The sequence below is a fragment of the Notamacropus eugenii genome, chromosome 2 (assembly GCF_028372415.1).
Source record: "Notamacropus eugenii isolate mMacEug1 chromosome 2, mMacEug1.pri_v2, whole genome shotgun sequence".
NCBI classification, from domain to species: domain Eukaryota; kingdom Metazoa; phylum Chordata; class Mammalia; order Diprotodontia; family Macropodidae; genus Notamacropus; species Notamacropus eugenii.
In genome coordinates this window covers 404,406,721-404,422,125 of record NC_092873.1, presented here as the reverse complement: position 1 = coordinate 404,422,125, position 15,405 = coordinate 404,406,721, and the positions used below count along the sequence as shown (strand labels likewise).

Sequence of the window (15,405 nt, the reverse complement as noted above, 5' to 3'; positions counted from 1 at the left end):
TCTATACTTTTTGTATACAAAAACCTTTTTATACACACACCCTTAAGAAAGTATACAAATTTTTCCAAGAATCTTCATTGATTGGTATTGATTAAATCAACATATATTTTCTTGAAGATACTTTTCAGATATTAATCTTCATGATGCTACTGTAAGAGTCTTATCTTTTGTTCTGTGGTTGGGGTAAAGTAAGAGAAAGGATCACAGCTATCTTTTTAGTAGAGATAATGGTTATATTTTGAATTTATATTTAAGAATGTACACACAGCCATCATGAATGAAAATTCTTAGGTGAAAATATTGAATGGTCCATTTTCTTTGCCAAACTACTGTGTAATATTTCTGGATCTGCCTAAACCACTGTCTTGTCATTGTAATATGAACTAAAATTACTTGTGCCCCTATTCCAGAAGGAGCCATATGGAGTCTGTAGCACCAAGACATTGTTTCCTTGATTGATGTGCTTGCTCCCTTGTCTGTAACTCTCAGAGTTCCTGCACCCATTCTTGCTCTTGCTTGGACAGCTTTGTGATTTTGTGAATTCCATATGAAGACTTAGTAAGAGCTTTCTGAAACCAAGAGAGGTCAAAGCAAAATCTCCACTACTTCTGGTCATTCTGCAAGTATTCCATCACAGCTGGTCTCACAAAAACCATAAAGAATTCCCTGTTCGGGTTGTTTGCAAAGACTGAGCTAGTGTGGTACCATAGTAACCTGTGCACAATGGAACTTTAGGAAACAAGAGAGAACATGGCTTTTAAAAATCATTTCACTAATAAGATTGTATCTGCATTTGATTGTTTCCTCTTCAAATATTTTTCCTTTTTGAGCTGCAGTTTGCTTTTTAAGTACAGTGTCCTTGAAGTGTGTGTTAAGGACAAGCTCTACAATTTAGTACATTCTAATTCATAGCAAATGACATTTGCATTTTCAGTCTCATAAGAGTTTTTATAGCAGTTGAGAACTGTACAGGAAAAAAATCACAATTAAAGTACAAAGAAGCTATGCTGTAAATGATACATCTTGAAGAAAAAAGAATACTTTCTCTGTATTGTAAAGAAGTTCAGCCTCATGTTACTAATTTTTTTTTCAAGTTGAATTAGAAAATCCTTAATGGTCATAGTTTTTGGCAAGGAGATACCTTAGATAATATAAAAGGGTATGCTTGTCACCTGAAATTCAAGGTTAATAGGCAACATTTAAAAAATGAATTAACAGTAATTTGGTGCATGTAAGTTCACAGTTTACTTTCACAACATAGGTGTGCAGACAGTTTGTTTAGATGTTTAATTTTTCCCCCCATCTGTTCTGTCAAAATTATTGATTGAGCAGTAAGCCACTCCAGGGCATGCATTACCTCCTTATAATTGCATGCCTTAGGTACAGTTGTGTGGCCCTGTGAGCAAACTAAGAGAGATGTTCCTTCAGCCACCCAATAAATCCTAACTGGAATAAGAATGATTTGTTCATTCATGATGTGGGCTGGGGATTTTTTTTAAAGTTCCTGTATTTTAAATTCATGTACTAGAAATATCAGTTCCCCATATCCTTTTGGAACACGGAATCTCCTGTCTCTAGGTCACAATTTAAAATATAAAAAATATTTTTTAAATGCTAAGAGAAAAACAAAGGCTGAGTAATGGTCATTTAGAGTGGAGTTGTAAAAAATAATTCTTTTTGTCTACCCACTTTAATAGCAGGAAATTTCTGCATCAGATGATTCTTTGTCATAGCATATTATCCTCTACCTTTTGCCTCTCTGAAACTTAAATCTCCATATGAATGAAATGGCAGAATGAAACTTCTGGCTCTTAATAAAAAATTAAAAGGAGTAAAATCTAACTTCTATTAATAAAGCAATCATTAAGCATTTATTAAGTGCCTGTTACATGCCCAGCACTGTGCTGTGTATTGGGAATACAGAGACAAAAATGAAACAAGTCTTGCCCTTGAAGAGCATATCAAAAAGAGAAAACATATGCTTAAATAAGGATATGCAGAATATGTGCCCAGTAAGAACAAGGTACAGTGGATGGATCAGGAAACGCTTCATGTAGAAGGTATATGTTAGGTAATACTCTTGTGTTTTTATGTAATTTAACTGTTTTATCACAGAGAGATTGCATATTTCTTCCTTTTCTTCAATGGCTTTCTTTTTCTTCCTCCTTTTTCTTCCTCTCTTGGAAACTGGTTCACTGTAGTTGTTTGGTAAAGGTATACCAGTGGCTGTTGAGGACTTTTATATGAGGGGGAGTCAATAAGCAGGATTACCAGGTTTCATAGACACTACTTATCTGTAATCAGAACTAGTACTGGTTAACTAGCTAAGTTTTGAAAGTTGTATTGTTCTGCATTTGAAACTTGTGCAGATGACCCTTGTCCACTAGAGATTTTGAGTCTTCACTGTGTCACATGCAATTTGATTTAACGTAAAATAGTAACATACCATTAAAGAAATAATTTTCTGGCCTTAATAATGTGTTTAGCATGGTATAGTTAATAGTAATTTGACTTTGGAGTCAGAAAGACCTAGATTCATGCCCTGACTTTTCATATACTGTTAGACTATGGTCATTTAACCCCTTAGTCTCTAAATTGTACCTAAGTTGTGGATCTTTTTTCATGCTAGGTATTCTCCACAACAATGAAGTCACAGGTCTGGAAAACAAAGTCTTCATTGATAATAATCACAAAAACTAATATTTATATAGCACTTGAAAATTTGCATTTGCTTGCATTTATTCTGTCATTTGATCCTCGACAACCCTGTCTGGTAGGTGCTATTAACATTCTACAGATGAGGAAACCAAGGCTGAGAGAGGTTAAGTGATTTGCTCAGGGTCAGGTCACACAACTATTAAATATCTGGAGGGAGAATTAACTCAGGTATTTCCTTGGACTATTATAATTTGAAATATAAGATGAAAAAGATACCTATAAAATGAAAAATATACATGGATTTAAAACTTAATTTAAAATTTTACTTTAAAGCTTTGTAGCAACAACTTTTGGAGTCAGATTATTAGTATCAGAATTTTTACCTGAATTTTATGTGTTATGAGGTTTTATGTTGATACTTAATCTTGATAGGGATTAAAAGCTCTTGAAGGATGGGCCACCAAAGCACAAGATCTGGCAGATCCCACAAAGTTGAAAAGGCGGTAAATGGGCCCCTTGATGGGTTGAATGCCTTTATCCTTTGACCAGCCTCAGACTAACCACATTCAGATAGGCCTATCTCCAGAAGATTGGCCAGAAGGTGGCCATTTTTTTCTAAGACAGCAGCTCATAAAGATCACATACAAATTAAGGGGATTATGATTCACACTGGTGAATCAAGTACCATAGCCAATAAAATTACAAATCCTTGAAGTTTTTAAGTAAGTTTTAAGGGGCATATTTTGACCCATAGCATTTTCATATGAATACAGTATTTATTGGAATTCTACTATATGAAATATTTTTCACTTTTGTGTTAGATCATGTTACCCCTGAGTTTGAACAGGTCCTCAACAGCAATCGTTAAAATGAAGAAAATCAACAGAGGCTAGAAAGAAAGGAGCCACAAGGGAAGTGCAGTATAATTTTGAGAGATGGGATACAATTAAAGGAAAGAAGGAAAAGCTATCTTTAAAGGATATAGTGTATTGAATGTTATGTGTTGTCTCATAATAAAGTATTAAGGAGGGAGAAGAAGAGAGTGAATTTGTTGGATGAGCAGTCAAAGCTTATTCCAAAACATTCCTGTGGATGAAATTTTTTTTAATCGTTTCCTTTTTGGGATCATCCAGGCTTTCAGATAAGTAAGGGATATGACTATGAGTGTGAAATTGGCCAGAAATCTCAATTATCCTAAAGACAGGAATTGATAGTAAAGAATCCTTCATTAGAGACTTCCCTGTGCTCAGGTGTTTGGTTTTTTTTCTTCAGTAATCTATAATACTTGAATTGACATATAAAGCTAACAAAGATTGCATATTTTCCTCAGAATTAAGTAATATTATAAGTGTTTATAAATGTAGCTATATATGGGATATATGTAATATATAAAAAATATTACACATCACTTAAAGATCGCATGTTCAGAAGGAAACATTTTTATTTTGGAAATTGGTATTCATTTTACAAGGGGTATAAAATCTGTTTTCCTTTAATTTGAAACAGATTTTTCTACAATGCACTTTAATTCTTTCATTTGCTTATTTCTTTTCAAAAATAAAAGCTTTTTTATGCAGTCACTTTCCCTTCTGGCTGTCAACCAGGTATTTAAACAAAAATAAAGGGTTGCCAGTTTTGCCAGCTGGGAATGAGAACCCGGCTGGTGATATGCGGGTTCGGGAGATTAATCCAGCATTTATGCTTTTTATGGTTTTATGAAAAAAGAGGTTAAAAACCACATTTGGCTCTTTTTTGGGGGAGAACCACTGTTTTGTTGCTATTATGGGAATGCAGTAAAAGATTTGCTAAGACCCAAAATTTTTTGTTGTTATTAGGTAAAATCCTGTATAAAGTAGATAAATAATCCCACCTGCAGTATGCCCTTCTTATTGGCCATGAGTTATGTCCTTATGTAGTAACCAAAAATCTGGGCCATTTAAAAGTTATACCTGGATAACTTATTCCAACTTAAGTGTGTGTGTGTATGTGTGTGTGTGTGTGTATTTAAAGTTCTTACTCCTTTAAATTACTTTTTTTTCAACTTTATGCCCATAAGTTTTATTGCATGACAGTGAAAATAAATTCTTAGCATTTAAAATGTTTTTACCCTCTATTTGTAAAAGATTTAATTTGAAGTGTGACACCTCCCATATAATTTCTTGCTTAGATTATAAACTACCAAAGGCTTTATTGACAAAGAAGAGGTGTTATATTCCTCTTGTAATGATTAATGTTTCCCCTAATTCTCTTTTTTCCTCATCCACCAAAACAAAACCCCAAAAAAATTGCTTTTAGAGTTTCTTAGATTCCGCCTAACTGAAATCTTGACTTTTTCTTTTAAAAAAAATATGTTTTAGGTAATAAGATTTTTATTGTGTGTGTATAAAATGAATCTAATAATTAGCATACCAGCCACTCAGTAAATTCACATTTTACTTTTACTTATTTTAAATTTTACTCGTTTTAAATTGTCACCTTTGTCCTTAAAAATACTTAATTATTGGATGTCCCTCTGACCTCTAGATTTTTGGTATAAGTAGATAATTACTTTGTAATTTCAGACTTATTTATCCTTTGAATCCAGATTTATCCCTTGAATGACACTGCAGTGCAGGGGTGGGGAACCTGCAGCCTCAAAGCTACACGTGTCCTTCTAGGTTCTCAGGTACAAGCCTTTTGACGGAATCCAGGTTTTACAAAACAAATCCTTTTATTAAGGGGATTTGTTCTGTGAAGTTTGGATTCAGTCAGAGGGTTGCACTTTAGTACCTAGAAGGCCACATGTGACTTTGAGGCCGCAGGTTCCCCACTCCTGCACTAGTCCTTACTCTTTTCTCCCAACCCCAGTAGCCACCAGAAACTGGAAAGAACATTGGATTTGAAATCAGAGGACCTGAGTTTGAAATCTGGCTCTGCTACATATTATTTAAGTGAATTTGGGCAAGTTATACCACCCCCTTGGACTTCAGGTTTTTCTCATCTGTGAAATGAGGGGATCGAAATAGATAATGCCTGAGTTGCCTTGGAGCTCTAGGGTTAGCCTATAACCATTTTAATATGTTAGCTAAGACTCCTAAAATGATTAAAAAGAATAAATTAAAACATCTTAAAAATTTAAAAAGTAAAATTTCTGTAGAGTTGGAAAGCATAAAAATTTGAACCATGAGCTGAGTACATTAGTCTATCCTATAGATAGCTACTGACTGTCTTCAAAATCAGCTCAGAATTCTTTTAAGAAATTAATTTGTTCCGTATAATGTCTTAAATTTGGGTTTTCATTTCTTTTTCATGCAGTCATTCTTTGCTATTTTTTTCTTCACAATGTCTCTTGGTATGAGAGCTTTCTCCTTCTGGAAAATTTCTGGAAATTTTATCTGGATGTCTCTGGAATATCTCTGGATATTTCTGGAAAATTTCTCTCCAGAAGAGGCAATATTTACATGCAATAATAAGACCATGTCTGAAAAGAAAGATCTAGCGCTGGCTATTCCACCTTTTCCTTCTGTATCAGACATTTACAGAAAAGGATTTCTGAATTGTTTAAAAAAATCTGAGTATCTGTTTTGCCCCTATCCATATCACATAAAACTCTGAGATCCAAAAGGATGTGTTATATTAAACTAATAAGTTTTTCTTGACTTATTCAAAATAGTGAAATTACTTTTTAAACCTATTTTTCATGTACAGTGAAACAATTTAAAGGCCACTTGTCATATAAGAAGAATGAAGTTCAATGAATATTGTATGCATTTAACATATCTTTGTCTTAATATAATGGAGCTCTGGGCATTAACATTTTCTTATAAGCCAAAATGTGAATTGTCTGATGTCTATTATTTTCAAAGATTGTCCTTAAAACTTTAGCTATCTATGAGCTCAAAAAGTCTTAAAAATCTGTGCAAAGACTGTGAGTATGTTTGTGTTCTTTCTTACGTTTGTTTTCTAGGCCCTGTAAATGAAATCCACTTATTCCAGTTTTCTTCATCTTTTAGCAAACAGAAAGTTCTTGGATTTCAGTATGGAATTAAGGCCTATTAGAAGTTTTTAATCAGTACACTCTCACACCTGATCTGTGATTTGAAATTTAGCAGAAACGGAACCAGAAAGTACAACTAGCTAGACCCATATTTCATATTGATCCATTGATATTCTTGAGTTTGATTTATTTAGCATACTGTTTTATTATTCTCTGCTTTTTTGGTGGGTGTCCATTAGTAGTTTGTGGATGCCAAAACATGTCTTCTAAAAATCAAATGTTTGGTCTAATAAAGAGCTATCTATGTATGATAGAATCTCAGAACTACTTACCTAATCATGGAAGTGGTAAAATATTTTAGAATTAAAACATATGTTTCACACAAAGTACTTAAAATCTAATGTTTAATTATTTTTTTCATTTCTCTTTTAGGTATTAGAAGATAATGACTATGGCCGTGCAGTGGACTGGTGGGGTTTGGGGGTTGTCATGTATGAAATGATGTGTGGGAGATTACCATTCTACAACCAGGATCATGAGAAACTTTTTGAGCTAATACTAATGGAGGACATTAAATTTCCTCGAACTCTTTCTTCTGATGCAAAATCCTTACTTTCAGGACTCTTAATAAAAGATCCAAATAAACGGTAAGACTCAAATGATGCTGATTGAAAATACATTCTTAAAAGACTTTTCCACTGCGGTACCTTTTGAAGAAGCTGTCAGAAAGTACTTTTTTCTTTTAACATCTCAGTCTAGAACATTTTTTTTAACCAAAGCCTTATATTTCCTTTGTCGTCCCCACACCAGCAACATGAAATACTGAGCATCAGTATTCAAAAGAGCTGTAACTCCTATTTTGCTGTCTATGGCTCACTTGATTGTTGCTTTTTTATCCCCATTATTTGATTTCTTTTATATCAGACTAGAATATACATTTTCTTTACTCTTTCCACTTCTGTGCTTCCTTTTTTTAGAAGTGTCATCATCTATAAGAAGATAATCCATCAAAAACTTTCTACCTCAGATGATCGACAGAACAGATAATTAGAATATTTGGTAAACATGTTAATGTACATTTATAAATAATTATACCTAAATGTCACGTACTTAATAAGCAGTTACTAAGTGCCTTCTGTGTGCCAGGTACTGTACTACACATACTGGAGCTAAAAGATAAGCAAGATAGCCCCTCCCTCAAGAAGCCTTCATTATATTGGAATGAGGAAGGAAAACAGATGTGTGTGTATGTGCTTGCGCATACATATATCTCTGTGTGTGTGTGTATATATGTGTGTATGTGTGTGTATGTATGTGTATATGTGTGTACACACACACACATATACATATACACACATACCACACACACAGTATTGTCAACTATACCAGGGATTCTTAACTTTTTTTTTACAGTATTGGGTCACTTTGACAATATGACAAAGCCAGTAGATCCTTCTCAGAATCATATTTTTTAATGTAAAAATAAAATAAATATAATTAGAAAATAAATATAATATAATTATAAGCTAATATATATTGAAATACTAGAAAAAAATTTTTGGAAAACAAGCTCATGGAAACCAAGTTAAGACCTTCTAAAACTAGAGGGAACATAGCCCTCTTGTAGTAGGTGGCTCTCGAGCTGGCCTTTGATGGAATTTAGGGATTCTCCAAGGCAAAGTGAGGAAAGAATGTAGCGCAGACATGATTGTCAGTCTGTGCAAAAGCAGGAGATAAAATGTGTACAGAGAAAAATAGACCATTTTAACCAACTTGTATGTGAAGAAGAATAATGTGAGACAGAAACCTGAAAGGATAAGTTAGAATCCAGTTGTTAAAAACTTTAAAAAAAAAACCCTCCCAGAGAAGTTTGTATTTTGTATTCCCGGAGGAAGAGGAGCCACTGGAACTCCTTGATTTGGTGGTTGATGTGGTCACCTTACTTTCAGAATTTGAGTTTGGCTGCTGTGTTGTGTGGAGGATTGAGTGAAGAGGATAGGGAACAGTGGGCAGATGGTGGTGATGGATGGAACTGGATGAGTGACTGTAAAGGGGGAGAGGAGATAGATGCAAGAGATATTGGGGAAATGGAAAGTGCAAAACTTTGCAACTGGTTGGCTGTGGAAGATAAGAGAGAGTGAGCTGTTACAGACGATTCCTAGGTAACATCCCTAGGTTATTAGAATAGTATATGATGCCCTTATTAGAATTATAGAAGTTAGGAAGAGGTAAGTGAGGTTTGGGGGGAAAAAATAAAAATAGCTAACATTTACATAGTACATTAAGGTTTACACACCACTTTACAAATATCTCATTTTATCTTTACAGCCCTTGAAAATAGGTATTATTACTACCCGTCCATTTTACAGCTAAGGAAACTGATAAAGGTTAAGTGTCTTACTCAGGGTCACACATCTAATAAGTCAGTTGAGTCAGGATTTGAACTGAGGTCTTCGTGACTCCTTATCCACTGTACCACTTACCAGCTTGTAGAGAGTTTGGGGGTGGGGCATATTATTTGTTCCCTTTATACCATTGAAATAATACTTTTGTTTTTCTGGCTTTCTGCTAAATTCTTTTATTTTCATCAGGTTAATAGAACATCAGCATACTTTTAGCCTTTCTTTAAGATAACAACTTGTATTTTATGACAATATGGAAATTTTATTTATTATTGTCTTTCATTCTAAACTGACTTTATTCTCAAGTGTCACCTTGATCAGAACATGTTTCACAGATACTATTCCTTTAAAGAACAATGAGAAATATTTCAGGTATACCACAGATGTTAGAAGAAACCTAAAAAGGGCTGCATTTTTCTTTCAAATAAATGTCATAAAATGTACCCATAATTTTGACTTGATTTTTTTCCTATGCTTGTTGCACTTAGGGTTAGAGAGCATCTATCAGTGTGATGCTGCCATTTATAAGCCTTATGATCTAGGGCAAATCAGTTTTTGAGCCTCAGTTCCTTCATCTGTAAAATAAGGTATCTGCCCTAACAGCCTCACAGGGTTAACTTCAGATGAGATCATGTTCATATATTGTGCAACCATAAATAAACCTTTAGTAACTCTCAATGTACATTAGTAATCCTTTGAGAATCAAGGCCTATTCTTGAAAGTTGGAAATAAAGGAAAAGCCTCTTGAGAGGAATTTTGTAATTCAATCTTCCATGTACAACTAACTTCCCTCTTTGCAGATTTCAATACAAACTTAATCTAACACAAACTTAAAGTATTTTAGTCCTTCTGTCTAAACAGTTCATTCATAGGTTGGCATAAGCTCGTTAGTCTATAGCATCTGTCCTACATGTTGATGGATATATATGTACACAGATATACATACACATATACATATACATATCTAATTTTAGGATATTTTATTTATAGTATTTTATATGTGTCAAATCATTCTTAGTTTGGCCATTGGCCACCATGTACATATGTGCATGTGTATTTCTATATGTTTTCTTTTAGGAACATCCTAGCCCTAGATTTATCCTTTTTATCTTGCATGTTTGCATTGTCCTACAGCATTGAAGACCTTTTAAATGGAGAGACGTTGAATCTTAGATTTAGAGTAGGAAGGAATCCTAGAGGTCATCCAGTCATTGTAATCTGCTCCTTTTGCAGATGAAAGGCCTGAAGCCCAGAGAAATTAAATGTCTTATTAAGGGTCACATTGGTATTGAGCTACGCTAAGCACCCTGGCCCTCTGCTTCCAGATCCAGCCAACTTTTCACAATATTCCACCACCTCCTATCTGGAAGAAAGGGACGCTGAAACTTTGCATCACTTCTGAAATCAGTAACACAAAGGAATCACATTTAAGATTTCCATAGGCATAGATTCAGGATCTGAAACTATTGGGTTTTTTTATTGTAATTCCTTTTTACTGTGTCACAAAACCACAAAGAGATAGAACACTGTAAAAATGATTGGTGCGTGTATTTTTTGAAGTGAAATGGAGACCTCTTAAAAAAAAAGACATGATTCTATGTAAATATAATATGTACTTTAAAGAAGGGGGAAAATGTAGCTTCTGAGATATTCATAGCTGTTGTGAATCAGTAGATAATTCAGATTTTGGTTTGGGATGCAGATCATGGGCTCTATAATTTGTGAATACTAAAAAGAGATAGCATTTGTTATAACTGAATACCACAGATCAAAGTGGCCTCCTTTTTTGAGGGGTCCACATCAGTATTTGACATTACCTGTGAGAAGAAATTCCTCTCAGCAGTGCAACTTCTCTGCAGCACGAGCCAGCGTGTTCTTTGTGTCCCTGAGAAATGAAATGGCTTGTCCAGGGTTATATAGCCAACATGTGCCGAGGAGGAACTTAAACCTAGATCTTCCTGAAGCCACTTCTCCAGCTACTGTCCTACGTTGCCCTTCCTCTTAAACTAATGACAAATTTGCAAAGCACTTTACATGTGTTGTCTCATGGGATCCTCATAACAACATGGTGAGATAGATATGATTATGCCTATTTTACAGATGAAGAAACTGAGGCACAGAGAGGTTAAGTGATTTGCTCAGGGTCAGAAAAGTAGTAAGTATCTGAAGCATAATTCAAACTCTAGTCTTTCTGATTCCAAGTCCAACATTACACGCTGTGCCACCTAATTGATCACTATTAATTATTTATATTAGTTGACTTTCAAGTCTGATGTAATACTTGTGAGTCATTTGGTGACTAGAATGAAGGCAACTATCAATACATAAACTTGGTGTGGTTTCATACTATGAGGGCATTTCATATTAAAGATTTTACTTCTCCATTTCTAAAGTATTCCTCTAAGATTCTCTGGGTATATTCTTGGATGGTGCATAGTGTCTTTGAGACTATATTTAGTTAAAGAATGTACAATTCACTGACAACAGGATATATTATGAGGTGACATGAATGGAAGACATTCTGAGTAAATTGTCTTGAGTGTTTCTCAAAATATATTTCCAACTTCTTTCCAAGAATCCAGGATCTCTCTGTCCTTTTTAAAAAATGGTTTTTGCTAGGAGTCACTTCAGGCTGTAAAGAGAGCCTGCCTACCTTCTCTTGGCCTGGCTATTCCCTTTCAACCTTCAGGATATTCATATATTAGTTAATTCTTCCATTTCTCTCATGCAGATTTGGTGTGCTCATAATATACTAGCTCTTCTCTGAACATTAAAGAGAGAAAATGGCCTGTTTTTCAGTCCTGCAGTTCCTTTCCTTTTCTGTTCTCCCCAAATTCCTGTCTTTTCTGAGAACAGTATGATTTCCACTTTCATTGTCTCCTCATAAATTCAAATGGTAGCAACCAAATTATTCAGCATGTAATTATAAAGCAATGATAACTGGTTTTCAAGTGATATAGTAAATCAGTCTGGAGTGCATTATGACCATACCTTCTGTTGCCCAGACTAGTAGTACCCATAGCAGATCATTCAATCATAACTTGGTCTGCATTTAAACTATATTTTTCAAAGAATATATTTTTATCCTAACTACACCACAACACATAAGCAATACTTGGTGTCAGCAACCATAAGCATTTATTAAGTATCTTGTGTGTAAAGCACTTTGCTCAGTAGAGGGGGCACCTTTGTAGAATAAACAGTCTACTGTTAAAATCAGTTTCTCGCCTGACTGATTCCTCCCCTAACCTTTTTTTGTTACTGTTGTTAAAATGTTTTTATTTATTCATATGTTTCAATATAATAATATGTATGTATAAATTTAAACTGGATCCTGTTCTTTGGAAAGTAATTTAAAATCCCAATATGAAAATTTCATGAATTAGTTCTGTTTCTAGTAGTATTTTTTATTTTTTCTCTACCCACATTTCAGCCATCATTAATGATCTATATCTCAAGTCAAACATGGTATATATGTAACCAACTTACATTTTGACTTGAAAATACAGGGGAGGGAGAGAAAGAAATGTTTTATGTTTTCAATTATGATACTCTTCTGGGAAGTTGTTTACTGATAGTTTGTTCAAGAGTAGGCTATTACAGTCTCAGTGAAACTTTCTTTGCTTATATGGTTAATATTTACTTAACTTTCTTTCTCCTCTGATAGCCTTGGTGGAGGTCCAGATGATGCAAAAGAAATTATGAGGCATAGTTTCTTTGTTGGAATAAACTGGCAAGATGTATATGATAAAAAGGTAAGAAACTCTTTATGGCGGAATGTTCTCTTTTTGGCTGATAGGTTGAAATGAATGTACTTCTAATTTATGAAAGAAGGCTGTATTTTATTAGCTTGCAAAATAAAAGGTATTGATAATTTTGAAACTTAGATTGAAATTGCCACTTAAATTCTTACCAACTCACTTTGCAATTCATGATTTGGATGAGTTCCTAAACTCCCTTTTTCTTCCATGGTAAATATGGTCAAATAGTTGATTTTCTTCTTGCTGATATAAGATATGTTTCCCTTTTGTTTTTGATTTGGGGACTTCTGTGTCTTTTGAAACATGAAATACCAATAGAATTAGATCTAATAACAAAACTTACTTTTATTTGCCATCTATTTGTTATTCCTTATTTTTAAAGAACATCTTGGCTTAAACTTCAACATCAGAGATAGAGTGTGACTGCTCGCAGCTGGGTTACATGTATCATTCTTGAATCTTCTTTGGGTTGTTTACAAGCCCAGACAAATATACATTAATATAGAGTCACATTTTTTTCTCACTTAAACAGATATATCACCTTTGCTGTCAATAATTTTTTCTGTACTTGGAAGGGGGAAATTAGTCCTATTGTAACTCTTATATGTATAATCTTACCTCTAGGACATGAAGATTGAATTCAAGAAAATACTTCACCATCTCTGGTGGAATATACTTACTGATTTTATCATTTTGATTTACAGAAGCCTCTTTTTCTTTAAATTTATAATGGAACCTTTACAGGACTTAATAAGCCCTTTATAAATCAGATTTAATTCTTTTATTACATTTATTTTAAATTGTTTCCAGTTTTCTATCTTTTTAAAACATCAGCATTATTTATTAACATTTAAATAAGTTTTTCATGTGTCAAGAATTCTCATTTATTTGTGTTTACAGTAAAGCTAGAGAGATGTCATCTACATTGAATACCTGGATTGCCATAGTAAAGTGTCATTGCTTTATGTTAGTTTGTGTTATTGTAGGCAGTAAAAGATGCTGGTTAGCTGTCTAGCTTGTTCCCCATCATTGATGTAGTAAAGCAGAGCTGTACAATAGGTCCATATCATGAAGCTGTGCTTGAAGATATTTTGAGACCAATATAAAACTCTTCCAGTTGATGAAGCTATGTACCTTTTAAGACTCTCTTTCATTTACCTCTGTGAACTAATGTGCTACCTTTATGAAGTACATATAGAAACACATGGAAGAGATTATCGAGTATTTTAAGTAAGTCAATACAACTCCAAAGAAACTGAAGATAGAGGCTAGTTCTGTGCCTCAGAAACCTTATTTGTAGTCAGAGAGTTTCATCAGTATACAAAGTTGAAAGCTTCCACTGAATTCTATCACATTGGCATATGTTGTCCAAATGATGAAAACTTGGTCAAATCATTTCCTTAGAGTGTACAATGTGTGGTAGCACTAACATGGTGTCAGATTTCAAAGCAAGGGGAAAAATAGCAATAGTGTCAACTCCATGTGACTCTGAATCTTGGGTCTCTCACAAATGCAGGTCCTTGGGTATATTCATCATCAATGACTGCTTATATTACGTTACATTATATTACTGCTTATATTATTTGGCAAGTAGAGATAAATACCAACAAGGTCTAGGAATAGAGCTAGAATACTGCCTTTGAAGTGAGGCCTACTGAAGCCCAGCATCACTGTGCTACACTTGTCCAGAGTCAAGGTGACAGCAGGCTACATATGCAGCTGGTGAATGTTGAATGCAAATAAAGGGATTCTGTATAAGGACTGGTGGAAGGAATTCTGTTAAGGACCTAGAGTTTAGTAATGTGGCATAATTCTAAGTGATTGATAGACATAGGGTCCCTTATTTGATCAGAAGTATTGAGTATTTGTAGAACAAAGAAAAATGGACCCTGCATAGAGTAGTTTTGTCTAATAGACCAATAGATTAAATGGAGACCTGACCTCTTGGCCAGGATTTTCTGTAGTCAACCTCATGTCCATGAAGGACAACCACTAGAAAATTGTCTTCTAAAATGGAGAATGGAGTCAGAGATGAGGTGTGTGTGTGTGACTGAAGGTTCTGGAGCAGCGTTTCATTTTTCTGTAGTCAACAAGAAACAAAACCATAAAAAACCCTTATGATTTAAATAACACACTGGCTTGATTTTGCTGATAAAAGAGCTATTCTCTAGGTGAAAATTGAGCCCTTAACTATATTATTAACTCTTTTAGATCACTAGGATACTTTAGAGGTCCCATTTATAAAATCAATGGGTTAATTGATTTTATTCAAGTAATTGTGAGCCTCTCCCTAAATGTATACTTAATAAATAGGAGCTTGTTCATCTATAAATTAGACCATATACTTTCTTATCTCTCATTAAGTTGGCATCATATTAAGGTAATTAACTGGTTTTGTAATTTTATTATATGTTTGAGGGATATATTTATAGAAATTGCAGCTAAATCTTAAAATCAGGACTTCTCAATATTCATAGTGTTTTTGACACTTCTGTATATCATATGGGGGCAAGGAGAAGACAGTTTTAAACAGATTTAAATAATTTACCTGAGAAAGTACAGACATACCCAAATAGATATGGAAAAATCTGAGAAACATATGCTTTAA

The 15,405-nt window shown here is 34.1% G+C and overlaps 1 protein-coding gene across 14 annotated transcripts in view; it reads left to right on the top strand.

Moving 5' to 3' along the window:
* Nucleotides 1–15,405, top strand: part of AKT3 (AKT serine/threonine kinase 3) — a 428,671-nt gene that overhangs the window by 371,299 nt on the left and 41,967 nt on the right. For 12 of the 14 annotated variants that reach the window (XM_072647619.1, XM_072647620.1, XM_072647616.1 and 9 more), the window contains 2 exons: nt 7,067–7,281; nt 12,704–12,791. In XM_072647619.1, coding sequence (XP_072503720.1) covers nt 7,067–7,281; nt 12,704–12,791 — 303 coding nt within the window. Of the gene's footprint in view, nt 1–7,066; nt 7,282–7,611; nt 7,694–12,703; nt 12,792–15,405 lie in introns of those variants that run through there. The other 2 variants (XM_072647621.1, XM_072647615.1) reach the window with 1 other exon arrangement.